Raw genomic sequence first — 17028 nt, 5'->3', positions numbered from 1 at the left:
AAGGCCATTTTGAAGGAAGACATCAAGGGTTACATTTATTCCTCTCCTTCAAATAATAAAATCGACCACGAGGTTTAAACAAGATTGTTTCACATCTTCACCTTTACTTACAATGCGACTAAAATAAATTAGGTTACTGCATCATCTGATTGAAATAGGGTCACAGAGGTCTCATGTCCTTGTGGAATATATTTTTGGGGATCCTAAGACGATCTTGGATCACGTTCACGGGGTTCTGGGAAAACTGCCACACAGTTTTCTTCCGGGGCAGATCACAAAACGTCCAAAGGGGAGATTCCAGGAAGCCTTGTGAAAATATGCCCTCTCAGTACACTCATTTTCATGCAAAGGAGCAGGAACTCTACTCTGACAGGCCCCCAGGTAACCTAGTTCCCAACCCTGGGCTCACTACGGGCCAACCCAGGCACCGGACAGAAGAAGTTAATTTGAGCCACTTGACTTGCAAAACACATTGTGGTAAATGGCTTACTCGTGTCCACTTCACACCACATTCAGTCATTCACACACTGATGGTGACAAGCCACTGGAGTTGAGGCTGCCATGCGCCGGGATCACCTGTGTGGAGAGCGCGACTGGGGATGAGAACCTGCAACATCGTCGATTATGGGACAAACTCTTACTACTGTTGTCACTGCCGTCCCAGAATCAACGACAACGTCCTCGTTGTTTTACATTACAACTAGAGACATGACGAAAAGCAGGCAAGCTGCATAGACGTGCTGTAATCTGGATAAAATATGTGGGATACTTGCCGTAGCAGGGATTCTGTCCATTTTATATTTACCCTCTCTCCTTCATCAAACAACCTTCACTCAGCTTTCCTTTCATCATTGCCACCTCTTCCCTCCCTTTCCTAACCTCAGACTCTCCACGCCTATGCCTGACTTCTCCCTCCTTCCTCCGTCCTCCTCCTCTGCCGTCTCTCCTACTCTTTGAGGACAGCAGGATGGAGGACAGGGCATCGACTCTGTGTCTTCTTGTCTTTTCTTTGGCTTTAGGATGGACCAAAGGGCAGAACAACACAGACTCAAGGTAAGAGTTCATATCTGTTGAAACCATCCTCCTTTTTGTAGCTTTTTTTTTTTTCCCCAAAATGTTCACAAGTGTGCACAAGTGGCAAGTCCTTTTCAAGATCAGGACTGGGAGTCTGGCCCGATTCCTTTATTGGGATCAGTGGGAGTGCAGTGGAAATGGAAGGGTTTAGTGTTGGGAGCACTTAACTGACTTCCTGTAAACTTGCATAAAAGAAAATGACACATGTTGAAAATGATGTAGTAATTAAACTGGGCATATTCGCAGATGCCTTTGCATCTGGTGGCTGCAACGCTTTAGCAGAGTTCTTCATCTCTGGAGTTTAGTTTTATGTCGTTTTTTTTTTTGTTGTTGTTTTTTTTTAGAGCTCCAGCGAAACCTGGACTTCCACAAACACACAGGGTGTAAATTGAACATGAGTAACAAACAAATACCTGTGGGCTGCTAAGCTCCAGAGGGTCTGAAGGGAGGGACTTTAACCACTGGGATAGTACAGCCAACTGTGGCCGAACAGCACCACAGTGGACTCACAACACGTTATAAAACAAGAGTGAAAATAGCAGAAATTTCGCAATCTCAACAAATCTATATAGCAATGGATTTTACAAGATGACGAACTGCTGAAGAAGTGGACGACTCCATCTGCGTACAGTGGGTGCAGCGAAATTAAAAGCTGGAGCTGGTGGAGCTTTTGATGTGTGTTTATCCGAGTGTGGCGTGGTGGGTGTGTGTCACCAGGCTCCATGTGTGAGCAGTCTGTTGCGTCGCAGGTTGAAAGTGCCTATTTGCTGCAGAAAAGTGTGTCTCCTGTCAACTTTCTTGTGGCGCAGTCTTCACACAGCACACACACACTATGCGTACGGTAAGGCTGCTGGCCTGATTTGACCACGCGTCAAGTGAAAACACACCACTTCCACCTCCCTCCGGCCTCGAAGAACACAGGCTGCCACTGTTACATGGACCAGGCGCATTTAGTGACGTGTGCATGCAAAGTTTGACCTCCAAACTTTTCGGTATGGCTGATCAGGGAAGATGCATTTCATGGAGTCCACTGCAAAATGTCTCTGTTTTTTTTTTTTTTTCAGGACTATGTTCCCCTGCGGAGGCCACCTGGTCACTGACTCTGGCATAGTGGCCAGTGAAGGGTTCCCCAGTTTCTACAAACCCAATAGTAAATGCACCTGGTACATCACAGTGAGTGAATTTCAAATTTCTCATTATGCTTGATGCTTTGTTTCTCATCAGGGATATATTCAAAATTCTTTGAAAAGGTATTTAATGTTAGCAGAGTAGAGGTGACCATTTTCTGCCCTTGAAGACTTTGATGTTTTCCACCTGATCTACACGCTTGAATTCAGTTACTGATTTTTTTTTTTCATTAAATTCAAACGTGTAGAACAAGGGACACATCTAAAAGTAGCAGGATCTGACCCTCAAGGAATGCAGATTGAGACCACCGGCTTAAGAGCATCAGGAGTAGCAGCGGATGGGGTTTCCTAGCAACAGTTGAGAGTTCAATAATAGTCGGTGGACAAGTCATCCTTGACATCCTCAGGAAACACAAGAGCTTTTACATATTGATTATTCAAGCCCCTAAAATCTCTTAACGCCGCATCCAAGAAAATAATGGACACTGGAGACGTAAAGGAAAAAAGACGTCTAAGGACTATAGAAAAGTCAAAGTCCTAAAGTCTTGGGGAAATGTCAGGTCTCTGAGGACTCCAGGAGGTGTAGGGATGCTAAAGATTCAATAGCAGATGCTGAAGACGATGACAGCTCTGAAAAAAAAAAAAAGACTGGGAGTGGAGGAGGACACAGCGGAGGGACACCTTTGACCTCTCATGGGGTTATGCGGAGTTGCAGGGGGGTTTAGAGGTGACCAAGACGGCTGTTCTGAGATAGTAATCTCTTAAGAGGATGGATGTAAACTCTTTTTGGATGACATAAAACAAGATATTGTGACAATGACGGTGATGTAGATGACGACTGAGGACAAGGATGCTCTGGAGACAGAGAGACGAGGACCCTGCAGGTAAAGTGAAGACACTGCATGTGATAATACAGATGAGGACGTTTCAGGTGACAGGACAGGTAAAGATCCTCCAGGTGACGGTGCAGATGGAAGTGATGCTGTTCCCTCACATTCAAACTTTTGACTGGCTTTATTTGAATATCTTAGGTCTTCTTGATAGTAGCATATTGTACCTAATAACCAAACAGGCTTGATAAACTTCTGATACACCATAACAAGTGAAGAGTACCTCTGGGAACGATTGGACATAGTTTCCTCTTTCTCATGTGCTTCCAGTACTCCCAGTGGTTTTTAACTTGTTTGGACCTGCAGTCTGTCCCAGGTGTGGACAGCCACTGCAACCAGAATTTCTCCCAACACCCTGAACATGCTATTGGCTCGTGGAACCAGAAAAGACTGTCAGTCCTTTGCGGCTCTAATGTTGCACATCCTGGTATTTTGTATTCCATAACAAAAATGTGTGCGTTTTCTCCCACCACTTAAAACCAGAATGAAGTATATGATATTGAATAACTGATAAATGTAATAAAACTCTTCTTCTTCTTCGCCCCCTCCAAACTCACCAGGTCCCAGAGAGCCATGTGGTCATGCTGTCTTTCCGCCTCTTCGACATGGAGGCTGACCCCACCTGTCGCTACGACTACCTGGACGTCTACAACGGTCACTCGCGCCTGGTGCAGAAGCTGGGCCGTTTCTGTGGGACATTCAGGCCGGGCGCTCTCATCTCCACCTCCAACACCATGATGCTGGAGATGGTGTCTGATGACGCCACCGGAGGGAGAGGATTTCTCGCTTCCTTCAACGCGGGCAAGCCACATATGGAAGGTTCTTAGTTATTTTTTTTTTATCTGCTGAACTTTTAACGGTTGGAAATGTTGTTGTTTTATTTGTGACGTGCAAAATTATAATTTGTCTAAAATCTCATCGTCTTGAAGGAGCGAAGCCACCGCCCCGTCAAATCGCGATGTGTGCATGCATTTAGCTCGGGCTAGAGCATTTCCTGTTTTGACTTCACAGAGGACCAGTTCTGTGGAGGCCGTCTGACCAAACCACAGGGTTCTGTGAAGACGCCCAACTGGCCCAACTCGAATTACCCAGCAGGTATCAGCTGCTCCTGGCACATCACCGTCGAGCCGAGCAATGTAAGCTGATCGTTATACACTGACTAATTATGGTAATGTGACTAACTTACCCCTTAACTTTGAAGGATTTTTTTATTTTATTTTTTTTACTTTGTTTAAAAATGATAGCGCCCCCTGGTGTTCTTTGTGTTATCCAGCAGAAAAGCAATTTAAAAAAATGGACAGCATGAATCATCTTTGAACGATCAAATGTCCTCATGAACCCCATTGAAGTCCGGGAAGGTAGTCATGTTTGCTGCTGATTGGGTGAAACTTGAATCAAGACGAATAAAAATAGAGGAGTTTTTTTTTTCATTAGGAAAACTTCTCCAAAATTATACAGGTGTTTAATTTTGTGTTTTAATTCAACAATCCTTTGAAGGTGTTTCTTTTTAAAAAAAACACTTGATGTTTCAAGGTATTTAAAGTAGTTTTTATGACTCTTCAGTTACATTTTTCACTTTCTTGACAATCCCTAAGATAAAAACTAAATAATTTTTAAAGCTGCCAGTATATTTTCTGTCTCACTGAAAAAAACATCTATGATTTAACTTTGCCTTTTTAAGACCTGTTGATGACAATGAGAACAGGGAAGTTGCAAGTATGTGTTTACAGTTATAAAGTAGAATAATTGATTTGTTGTGGATAACAAGTCATGCTTAAGTGTAATTTTCTACCTTTAGGTTTGCTGACTCAGACACAAAAATTGGTCATAATTGCAATAATCTCTCCTGCAGACTGTTGATACCTTTCCCCCTCTACTGTACAGTCAATGTGGCAGTATTTCTGCAGCCTTCCTTCATTTTAAACTCTATAGGAAACACACCCAACTAAGCTCATGCTGTTAGCAACAAGTGTGCAGAAAATGGCTCACTGTTAAAATAAAAGGAAATAACGTCCGCTAGAGTGATTTCATGACAGATGTTAAATAAATTGTAGACAGCCAATATCATGCTAGGTGGTCCTGCTAGCTAACTCACAAAAATCCATAGAGATATTAAAGTCTTGAATTGAAATTTGTTTCATATTAAACCTTGCAAAAGGATTAATACCCCTTGAACGTTACGGTGATCTTAAAGTCGGGTTACTTTATTCCATAATGTTCCAATGTGGAATATAACCTACGACTGAATGTCCCAGTCAAAGTCCTAAATCGATTTGAAAATCAGTGGTAAGGCTTGAAAATGCTCTACTTCTAATCTGACTGAGCTTGAGTTGTTTTGCATAGAAGAATGGACAAAATGTACTTTTCTGTGGATGTTTCTGCTTCAAATACATACACTTCTGCTGCAGAGTTCAGTGACACAGATGCACTGTAAAATGTATGAGACCTAACGCAGCTAAAAGGTTCATATTAAGCATTGAAATTGTTGAGTGACAATTTTTTAATCTCATGCAGCAACTTAAACATTAGTTGGACTTTACATGCAGCGGGATATGCTGTTCGAGGTTAGGTTCCTGCTGCAAGAGAAAGTTTCAAGAAATGAGTAAACAGGCCCATCAATAGGAGACACAGTTGCTAATTTACACTGACTAACATATGGATGTGTGTTTGTGAAAGATGGGAAAGAGAAAAGCGTGACAGTGGCTCTGGTAATGCAGGTTAAATGAAAGAGTTCATTGAGTTATTGCAGGTGTGTTCATGCGAACTAAGAGATTGACCTGAAGGAAATGGGGAGGGGGGAGTAACCAAGGGCGACAGAAAGAGCTAAAAGCCCCTCTGTATTTCCCCTTTCCTCCAAGTCCACCTCTCTGTGGCTGTACTGTGCTCATTTCATGAAAACCAGGAAGGAATAAACATTCCTGCATCGTTCCCTGTCGTAAAGCTTACGGTTTGCGTTGCCATCTGTCTTCCAGGTGATTGAAGTGAAGTTCGAGAAGCTGGACTTGGAGTCTGATTTATACTGTCGCTACGACTACGTGGCATTGTTCAATGGAGGAGAGACCGATGACTCGAGGAGGATTGGGAAGTTCTGCGGAGATAGAGCGCCGGCGTGAGAATTTTGCTAAGAAATCACTTTTAAAATTAAGTAATTTTAACTCATGCGTTTTTGAGGTTTCAATGACATTTTCTCAACCTTTATGTAGAACCATAGTGACAAATGGCAACGAGCTCCTTGTCCAGTTTGTGTCGGATCTCAGTGTGACCTCAGATGGGTTCATGGCACATTACTCCAGTGTGCCCCGCGAGTCCCGCACACCCACAGCTGGCGGTGACTTCATCTACAAACTTCAGCCAACTTCCAGACCGCAGAAACCAACGTCAAAGCCAAGGAAACCCACCAAACCAACACCTAAACCGACCACCAAACCAGCTTTAAGACCAACTCCTAAACCATCTGTAAAACCAAAACCTAAACCAACTAAAAAGCCATTGATAAAACCGATTAAACCTTCTCTCAAAACAACACCAAAACCAACGACTAGACCTGTCCAGCCGACTACTAAACCTGTCAAACCGACATCTAAACCAACTGCAAAACCACCCGTTAAATCACGACCTGGCATCCGCTTTAAGCCAACACCCAAACCCCCCAAAAAGCCGTTTTCAAGGACTCCACTGGTGAAGAAACCCCCGCTCCGCAAACCTACTCCCAAGCCTGCAGTCAAGTCCACCTCCAAACCAAAACCAGTAAAACTCACACCTAAGCTGCCCCTAAGAAAACCCACAGCTAAACCTGAGGATAAAAACACACTCAAAACCAAAATAATTAAGCCAACACTCAAACCCAGAATCCTGGTCAAACCCTCACGGAAACCTTGGGTGAAACCTAAGCCCACCATGAAATCTCGAGTCAAACCTGTGAAGCCGACCCCAAAGACTGGACTGAAACCGACGGCGAAGCCGAAGGTGAAGCCCAAAACAACAACTAAACCAGAGCCGAGCAGGACTGTGACCAAAAAGCCTGCTGTCAACATGACAGGTGAATGAAACGGAGCTGCACTTTGTACCTGTGTCAGTGAGGACGCTACTCGATGTATTTCATGTTTGTGCTTGTGTGAACATTTCCTGCAGCTTCACCTCTCAACCCACTGTGTACTCAACCCTGCGCGAGGATAGGGACTCTCCAATCCAACTTCTGCCCACATGACTTTGGTGAGGAGTAACTCAAGCTCCTTCACAAAACATCTTTTGTCTACTGGCTTAAAAAACAAACAAACATTAGGACACCCTTTTAACTATCAGGTTCTTCACTAAGATATATTGACGTTTAGCCTCTTTTATATCTCTGGACATTTTATCTAATTGTACTTTAAAAATTAAACTTGTGAGGCTTGTTCAGCGAAACCCATCTGCAGAAATGTGAAAATAACGAGGACATTGTTCCCTCTAATAACTAGTAACATCAGTGAGAGAAAAGACCTCTAGGTATCAAGACTGTTCTAAAAAATTACACAAAAGCTAGACTTTTTAGAAGCCAACACGAAAGAAATCAAGGATGGTATGGAAGATTTTGCTTCATTCTGCACCTCTCCAAAAAAAAAAAAGTTTTCCCTCTGTTAAAAAATAGATTATAGGGTATAAGTTACCATTTTACATTCTAGAAATGTAGATAAACATCCTAATTCAGAAAGGCTATTGCTTAGCAAACACATCTGTCTACTTTAAAGTCTTTGGCCATTTCTGTTTTTCCTCTAACACTTTGTTCACCCATACAGTGATTACAGGGAAGGTGACTTCTCTGAGTCCTGATCCAAGTGGCTCAGCGACTTTGGAGGTGTCTCTGATCAAAGCCTATAAGGCGGGGAGCCTCAAGATCAACAAATCGGGACCCATCAAGTCAGTCACGCTGAGGTCCGCCTGCAAGAAATGCCCTGGGATTGTCAAAGGTACGACGCAGAGCTATGCATTGACTGTGACGGTCTTTTCTTTGTATATGTACTTCATACGACATAAGAGGAGCTGTTGTTTGGTTAAACAGCGGCGAGCATTGTCAGATGTTTTTGCTAGGTGGTGTTGATTTAGTCTTTTTACAGTATCTTGTGTCCCAAAACCACATTAAACGAAGGTTTGCTTTTAAGTCTCAAGTGTTTACCAGCTGATAGTCAATAAAGTGACAAAAATAGTGAATAAATTTACTGACATGTTTTCAGTTTAGGGCCTAAAAATTTGGGCCAGAAAAGAGTTACACAGGAAGTTCAGTGACAAGTCATTAGTTGAACTCTCTGGTGAGATGTTTACCCTATTTATTCAAACTGAGGTTGTTCAGCAAAGTAAGATATTTAATATTAACACCTACTCCAACAAACCCCAGTTCAATTATCTAAACTTTCCTCGTAAAATCTTTTAAAAAATGTTTAATGTAAAATAAAATAAAATAAAAATCCGCAGTGGGATTGCTGCATGGTCAATATCAGTTTTTACAGACTTTTTCAAGTTTTACAGAAGTAAGTGCAATAGAAATTTTAATACACAAAATATGCAATTTCGGGATAAAATTTTTTTTAAAGGGTGTCAAAACACAGAAGGGAACCAAGAAACATGTCGGCAAAGTACACAAATCAACAAATGTGATCATTTGCTTCTTGAACGTTGCCTCCTTCTGCTCCCTGTACATTTAAATCAGAAAGACATCATAAGAAAAAAAGAGAACAAAAATAAATTCTTGAGCCATTTCCAAAATATACGGTCCATAATTTAGCCAACTACGCCCTGTGTTTTGCAGTAAAAAGCCCAGAAATATTGTCACAGTTGCACATTTTTTTTTCTTTTTTACTTGTTTTTTTTCTGTCGTTCAGGTCGGAACTACGTGCTGATGGGGACGGTCGACAACCAGGGCAACGGCCAGCTGAACCCGTCCAACTTTGCTCTGATTTATCAACCTGCACACGCCAAGTCGCTCGAAATCCTTTCCCGCAAACCGTGCTAATGTCACGGTCTCACAGCAGAGAAATACGTCTGGCGAAGATTGGCAAAAGTTTCAATAATAAAAAAATAACATCCTGCAAAGTTCTGACGTATTTCTGCTAATGGACGGCTGTCACGTTTTTAAATATTCATCGTTATTTCATCTTGTATTTTGTATGTAAATTATGTATTAATGAAATGAATTAATTTCTATGTTATTGATAAAAAATAAACACAGTTGTTGGGATATTTCTGCTGTTGAAGTCTTATTTAACAAATGAGATGAGAAAAGTGGCTCACATTTAATAAAAGTAAGAGTTCATTATAGGAAGTTTGTGTCATTTACATAGTTTTATTTTTAGTAAGTCCTCTTTGCAAAACAAAAAGCATTTGTTTGCTATGTGATGGAGAAGTGGGGTTACAATGACAGAGGTTTGTGTGTTTTTACCCCCTTTTGTTTAAAACAGTTTTGATCTTTATTTGACCCGGGATCGTTCCGCTGAGATTAAAGGAGACCTGCAGTGTCAACTGTGGGACTTTATATAGATATCTGTCTTTTCCAAGCCAATCTAATCAACTGAATTTACCACAGCTGGAGCCCATTGAAGCTGAAGAAACATCTCGAAGACGATCAGTGGAAACTTCTGCAGTTTTGAGCTTTTAGAGTTTTGAAAATCATTTAATACAATTTAGAACAATACTTTTAGGATGCACTGTATCTCCATAGCAGAGTTTCTATTTAATGTTTTTTCCTCTGACTTCACTCATTGACACTGAAACCTGCCGGTCTTTTCTCTATAACAACTTCTACTCTGAAGAGTGTTGTCATCAGGGTGACTTGCTATCACTTATGTCAGATGTGTCAACTCCATTCATCTTACGTCTCGGTGTACCTTTAGCTTACTAATTACGCCTGTAAATGTCAAACATAAAAGCTAAATAAGCTGTCAAACACTGGGGGAAAAAAAACATTATATACCTATTTAACTTAACATTTTAAATGTGCTACAGAATATATTTGACAATACAGCTGAACAGTAAGATTTGACGCTTGTTTCAACCTAGACTTCGGAGCAAAATAAAGGAGCACAAGCAGTAAATTAAAAGAGATCTTTTATGATTTCCTCTTGATCCTTGTAAAAAGCTCAATAAGATGTAAACACCCCAACCAGACATGTCTTTCACCACCACCAGTCCAAATAAACAGAATACATTCATTCATTGATTCACAGTGGTAGACAAAATACAGCAAAAAAGAACAAAAGCGCACACAGCCAGTGTTAAAACGCATAAAGGGTTGAGAAGCACAGAGATTGAACAGCCGTAAAAAAAAAAAAAACATCAATGAACTGAATATTCATTCTCATTTTTAAACTTGTATCATTATAATAAGTTGTTTTGCACAGCTGGCACAACAGAAGCCAATGAGCTCCAGCTCCAGTCGCGCGAGAAGCATCCCAGCTCAGGTTTTCTCTGCGGTCCCTCTCAGGCCTGCAGGGTGGCGTCGTCGTCGGGGTCGGCCCGGCCGCACAGGAAGAAGCAGAAGAGGACGCAGCAGCCGGTGAGCACGAACAGAATCACCAGGATGTAGACCAGCGTGGTGTTCCAGAAGGCGAACAGGTAGAGCGTCTTGTTGCAGTAGCGTGACGTATCGGTAGCGTTCTTATTGTATTCAGGCTGATAAACCGAGTAGATCCAAAGGTTGCCTGTGGAAAATGGGGAAGAAGAGTGAGAAGAAAAGTATGGAGATAAGCTAAATACAGTAGGTTAACAAGAGAAAGTCAACCATGAGTATCAAGCGGATAAAAATAAACAATAAGTACAAGTCCAGCTGCTTTATGAAAGGCTCAGAGATTTGTTAAAGACTTATGATCAATTAGCTTCATGAAAACCATGTTTAATGCTTGCAGTTTGAAAGTTTAACCGGTGCCATTTAATGAACAAATAAAAAGTAATAATTTGAATATCGGTATGCTTTGCAGAGAGAGGGAATGAAAAAGAGCGGGAAGCGCTCAAAGACAAATGCTAAAACCCCTGAAGAACTACTGATCACCATAAATAGAGATCAATATTTCACTGAGCTGCAGCATTCACAGGACTGACAGACTGAGCCTGTGATTCCAGTCACACCGTCTGCAGAAGGTTAAAGCACAGAAGTGGAGAAAACCTCACAGAGTCTTACTGTCCCTTTTACTTTTACAAGAAAACATCAGAGGTGGATGGTGCCAGTAAATTAAGAAAAATATTTACAATATAGGGCGACATCTAGTGGTCAATGTGCATAATTACAAGAGGCTTATCCCACAATGTCAAGTTTATGAAGCGTCATACATGCAGCTTTGCAGCATTGATAAATGCAACCATAATAATTCGGGAGATAAAAACATTTAATTGCAGTAACATATGGCGGTTCTTGACACAGAGTGATGCGTTTCAAATGTTTACGCTATTTATGACGATTACAGAGGCTGGCTCATGAAACTCCCAAAACCACCAGCCTTCCTCCAAGCTCTACGAATAAATTGCAAATTTTAATCTCATCTGAGGACTCTGAGCAACAGGTCAGTCCTTTTAGCTTCTCAGCCAAGATAAAAACATTTCTGATGAGGAGTGGCTTAAACTCTCACAATGCGACCATTGTAGTCAGTCTTTCTAGGACAATAGACCATGATCTTCTGTAGTCTCTGTCTCATTTCCTGTCAGCGTCATGTATTCCAGAAGTTGCATAGATAAATGATTTAGACATTCAGTAATTGTAGATATTCGTATGTTTGTCTTGTCCCTGAAAAAAAAGGTGTTAAGAGAATTTCTGGACAACTGAATGCAGAGAAGGTGACGACATCTCGACAAAGAAAACTGAACCAGTTGGGCTGAGGACGAAACTGAAGACTGAAAATCCAAACGGAGCGACTGCTTCAATTTTGAGGGAAAAAAACAAACAAAACAAACAAACAAACAAACAAAAAAACACTGGAATGACTTCCTGTTTCTAAAGGTCTTCATAAATGTTATTTTGACATTTTATTACTCATTTGTTAAGTTAAAATCTCTGATAATGAGACTCCTTGTAAAAGATCACCTGGTTACATATGATGCAACCAGTAGCATTATGTAATGATTCACATTATTCAGTGTCTGAAAAGGTTTTCTTTTAGGATATTAAAAACCTATTGAAAAAAAAAAATTCAAATTAAATTGTTCCAAAACTAAAAGTTAACCTGGGTATCAGTGTGTTAAGGAAGCAAGGAAGGATTTTGCCTAAGGATGTACAAATATAAAAAAACAACAATAATTCAAATGTGACATCATATTTTAAATTTAGTCAATTTAAACTAGTGAAAACCTAAAATGACGACAGGTAGCTGTAATGTGACTTAAACCACTGAGCAGCCAGTGTCTCTGGTGTTAACCAAGGAGTTGACCAGACGACCGGTAACATCATTTCTTTCCTTTTGTGTTCGGCACCAGATAACAAAAGATAACAAAAGCTGCTCACCCGTAATGAACCAGCAGAAGAGGAACAAGGACACCAGCGAGTTCCAGACGGTGACAACGTGGCCCGCCGTCGTCCGCGGTCTCTCTTTGGTGTTCCGTGTGTTGGGGAGGCAAGACAGGAGGTTGAGGACTATGGTGAAGACCCCCGACACGATCAGGTAGATGGGGATCTTCTGCTGGACTGGACAGTCGTTGAGGTATACTGACCCTAGTGGACAGAGGAAAAAGCTGTTCTTTTAGAAAGCACAGTAAAGCAACACGACGCCGACAGGAAGATGTACAACCGCTCACCGACTGCAATGTAGGCAATGGGCATGATGCAGAGAATCACCTTTGAGACTCCTGAGGGAAGGAAGAAACAAAACGTGGACCGTCAGTTTTCAGATCCGAACAGAAACCATTAAGCTCTCGGGGAAAGAGGATCTCACCCAGTACAGCAGGATGGGGGTCTTTCATGGAGTTCATTTTCAGGGACGGTGACGCTAACCTGCAGAGGTCAACAAGGAATTGTGACGCTGATGGATATTTTCATCCGTTACCACAACAAACCTGACAACTCAGACAGTACAACCCACATGAACAAGAATAATAATGATAAAAAACAAACATGCTGACCTTTAAACACCACAGTCTGGTCGTTAACGGGTTATAAAAATACCTGCATGTCTTTGCTACTTTTGTAGGATTTTGTAACTTTTATCCATTTGTTGCTCAGGAGCAAAAACTTGTGTGGGTGTGCTACTCTGTGCCAGGATGGCAAGACAACAGCAATGACCTCAGAGAAGGAAATGTTGGAGATCAGGTAAAGGTTACAGGTCCGTTTATTGCGACATATCTGTGCAAATACTCCTTTAAAACTGTCAAATAGCGCAGTGGATTGTTGCGCAATTCATAAGATGAAATGATGATGCAAGCATGAAATTCGGTGTAACCTTCAAGGCCCGCTCTTTTTAAAAACATGCCGCTTGTCATGCGGTGTGTTTCAAAGTTCAAGATGGCGATCATTTTTGAAGATGCCTGCAGAGTCTGACTAATGTGGCGAGGCTATACAATTATCTGACGAAAAAAATTATTTGTCTAGCTCCATTAATAGTTGAGATATTCCACAAAAATTGTCCTTAACGGCTGCCATCTTGGATGTCATCTTAAAGTCTAAAATGAAACTACTTTAGACAAAAATGAGTTTAAGATCAGTGATCAGCTGACCTGGCAAAGCAGGCTGGTGAGTAAGGCTGCAACAACTCGGAGAGATAAGACTGGGGAAGCCCAGGCAGGGCTTTAAAAGCAAATAAAGGTACTGTTGCAGACAGTGATTGACAGCGCTTAGACCCGCCTCCTGGCTCTGACTGGTTGTTTCTAGATAGCACTGTGTAAAGGCAGTTTCATATGTATTTTTACTGGGAAAAGCTAAACTGCTGGAAGTGATTGCATGTGTTGACGTGTTCTGCCGAGGATTTAGAATTTAAAAAATGTTCACATTCAACCATAAACAACATTTCACAAAGCAATGTTGTTCTTGTACATTTTGGACACCTTCCAAGTGATGCATCAAAATGTGCTCCATAAGTCACATGGGACAGAAATGCTAAGTTGCAATTGCAGCTTTTCTTTGTGCCTCTTCTTTAGAAAAGGAGCAATTTAGTTAGGACTCAAATTTGCAAGAAATAAGGTTAAATAGCAAAAAAACAAAAAAACAAATAAATAAATAAATAAAAAATCTGCTTTCATATGAAAACTTTGTAAATAAAAGTTAAGGATAAATAAAACAGACAAAAAAAATATTTATCCTTAAATAAAAATGCTTGACGTCACAACTTAGGAAACTCTCATTTGGTCCCTGGCACACAAATAACTTTTCCAACACTATTTAAAAACCTTCAGGTGCAACGTTGTGTTTGACCATTATTATTTACTCTTCAAAAATAATAATAATAATAAAAAACATTTCTCTGGTATCAAGATTGACAGTCTAATAATAACGTTCAGTCAGACTGCATTCCCATAACCAGTCTGACTGGTGATCATAACACAAGACCAAGTGCAGAACAACAGCGAGTGGAGGGAGTGTGTGAACCCCGATCAGCCTGATCCAATTTCAAAAAAGCTCTCGTTTGTTTATCTTTAACAACAAGCAGCATCATGTGGAAAGAAATCAACTACGTAGAAGGGAATGAATACTGATATTTGTTCAGTTTCGTGGCGCATTTTTAAAAGAGCGCAGAGAAATGGGCGCAGAGATCCTCAAACTGCGGCCTCGCCTCTCACTCTTTGGCATCGTGTGGGAAAGTGGGAAAAAACTCACACCGCCTCGCACCCCCCGAAAACGGCCTCTGTGTCAGCGTCCGGCCGCGGAAAGTCTCCGGTAAGAGTCACCCCGTAAGGAAATCACGGGAAGGACGTAAACCTACCTGCAGTTCAGTCAGAGTTTTGGTTTCTTCTGGGTCGTCTGTGTATCGACAGCCGCTCCTTTACGTGCAGTAGCTGGCTGACAGAGCAACCTCCTAGTGACGGGAGCGCGCCTGCATGCGCGGTCACGCATGGCAGCAAGTCATAGTTATGCAAATCGAGCTAGCTAGTTTCCTGCGTCCCATTAAAATTTAAATTAAATGCTTGGCTATAAAAGAAAATATTATTAGCCATAACAATGACCGCATCTTTCTTTATATAAAAACCCCGCAGAAAAGATAAAACCTAATATTACAAATTAATTGTAGTTAAAGCACTGGTCTTAACATAGGGGGTTTATGTCCCACTGTAGACTGTAAAACTCTGCATTTAGGGACTTAAGATGAGCACTAGGACCTAAATTATCTCATTAAATAACTCCAAACTGTATATGATGATTTATTTAAGTTTATGGCACCAATTCCAACAAACTATTGCAAATAGCTCAAAAAACAGAAATACTTGAGACCCTCTAAAATGTTTATAACTGGCCATTTTAATATTTCAGACACCAAATTTACCATAATATACAGTAATGCACACAGTTGAGACTTTATTTGCACTACACCAGAAGCTAACAACTTCCCAATCTCAGCTCATCGGGTTACAGCCAATCAGCAACAAGGAAAATGAATGGTGCTCCAGGATTGGTTACTTTTCAAACACCTGCTTCTGTCAAGTAGCTTTGCCCTTTAGGTTTTTCAGCTTAACAAACTTTGTTTTCTCTTTAATATCTTAGACGTCCTCTACAAAAAAATAAATAAAAATAAATAGGTGAGTAAACCATTTTTTGTGGATAATTTGGACTCCAGTTCCTCTGAAAATAAAGGAATTTATGATTATCAGAGTGTGAATATTTGAGGGTCCACTTTACATTTACACAACACAATACAGTCAAACTCAGAGCCAGAATGGAGCAACAGTGGAAAGAGATGAGCACCTTAGATGCAACTGTTATCGCAGAAAAAGACAGCAGTCGTAAATCAACAAAAGTAGCATTTTGGTTATTTAACTTTTCGGCTTTTCATTTTGTGACGTTGTAATCCTCTTATCAGAAATACTGTGTGCAATCAACCAAATACCATTGAGGATGAATGAGGGGTGCCTGCAAAGTTGCAATCTACATCCTTAAGCAGCCAAACTTTTAGACACCACAGCGATGTGATCAAATGAAACAATCATTTTTCTGTATTGTAATTAGGATTCGTGACTGGATTATATTCAAATCAAATGAATTAGAACGTTTTTTTTGTTGTTTTTTTTACATTTGCACAAAAGGAAAGCACAAATCAAACAAATGCTTGCGTCAAAGAACGAAAGAAGTGAAGAGATGTTGGCGGACACCGATGGCTCATAAAACCAGCTGCCTGTTTGACGTTCGAAGACGACTGGGATCTAATCCCGATAAACAAATGCTGCAGAATTAGCATGTCTTATCAAACGTTTGCAGCCAGGCAGAGCTCGGTGTTCTCTGGTCAGAATGCTTTTGGTAAGTTTTCTGTCCAACATCAGCTGTATTAATACTCTGAATAATCAGATATTTCATGGAGCGAGCTTTTTTTTCCTTAATGTGTGAAACAGGTTATGGTGCAAATAAGCAGGGGATGCAGCAGAGGGCACTTTCTCTGATGGCACTGCAGTAATTCATCAGCTCATCAGCACACAGCTGGTCAGTCAGCTCTACTTGGTACAATACAGTTGCCCTCTACAGCCACATATCTGGTCAGCAGTTTAATCCTACCATGAATTACTGGTTTAAGCAGATAAACGGAAGTTATTAGTCTGATTATGATGACTGGACCTTTCTGGTAATCCATATGCAGTTTGGTTAGGAATTACAGGCCAGCTTAAAAATCTTTGCAGTCATAGCGTTCTACGGATTGGACGGTGCTTAAGAACATACAATTAAAATTGGGAACATCAAACTTTCAAGAAACATCCATTAAGATTTATTTTAAAAATATGAATATTTGACTTTAAATTAAATAAAAGAAGCACATGGTGTCTATTGTATAAAATGAAAAAAGCATTTT

At 40.8% G+C, this 17028-nt stretch overlaps 1 protein-coding gene across 1 annotated transcript; it reads left to right on the top strand.

Annotated features, from left to right (window-relative positions):
- The first annotated feature begins 923 nt into the window (after positions 1-923).
- pcolceb (procollagen C-endopeptidase enhancer b) lies at positions 924-9306 on the top strand. The gene is made up of 9 exons (XM_007551319.2): positions 924-1053; positions 2139-2247; positions 3652-3910; positions 4103-4227; positions 6064-6200; positions 6295-7130; positions 7223-7303; positions 7867-8037; positions 8947-9306. The coding sequence occupies exons 1-9, from the start codon at positions 968-970 to the stop codon at positions 9075-9077; spliced, it is 1935 nt and encodes a 644-aa protein (XP_007551381.1). The 5' UTR covers positions 924-967; the 3' UTR covers positions 9078-9306.
- The last annotated feature ends 7722 nt before the right edge of the window (positions 9307-17028 follow it).

Source organism: Poecilia formosa, unplaced genomic scaffold, assembly GCF_000485575.1.
Source record: "Poecilia formosa unplaced genomic scaffold, Poecilia_formosa-5.1.2 Scaffold41, whole genome shotgun sequence".
Taxonomy (NCBI): Eukaryota; Metazoa; Chordata; class Actinopteri; order Cyprinodontiformes; family Poeciliidae; genus Poecilia; species Poecilia formosa.
Note: the sequence above shows the minus strand (reverse complement) of the source record. Positions and strands in the feature narration are given on the sequence as shown.

Coding starts and splice junctions, on each gene's coding strand:
- pcolceb (XM_007551319.2), top strand. CDS start 968: ATGGAGGACAGGGCATCGACTCTGTGTCTTCTTGTCTTTTCTTTGGCT. Junction 4,228..6,063: donor TCACCGTCGAGCCGAGCAAT/GTAAGCTGATCG, acceptor TCTGTCTTCCAG/GTGATTGAAGTGAAGTTCGA. Junction 7,304..7,866: donor CTTCTGCCCACATGACTTTG/GTGAGGAGTAAC, acceptor TCACCCATACAG/TGATTACAGGGAAGGTGACT.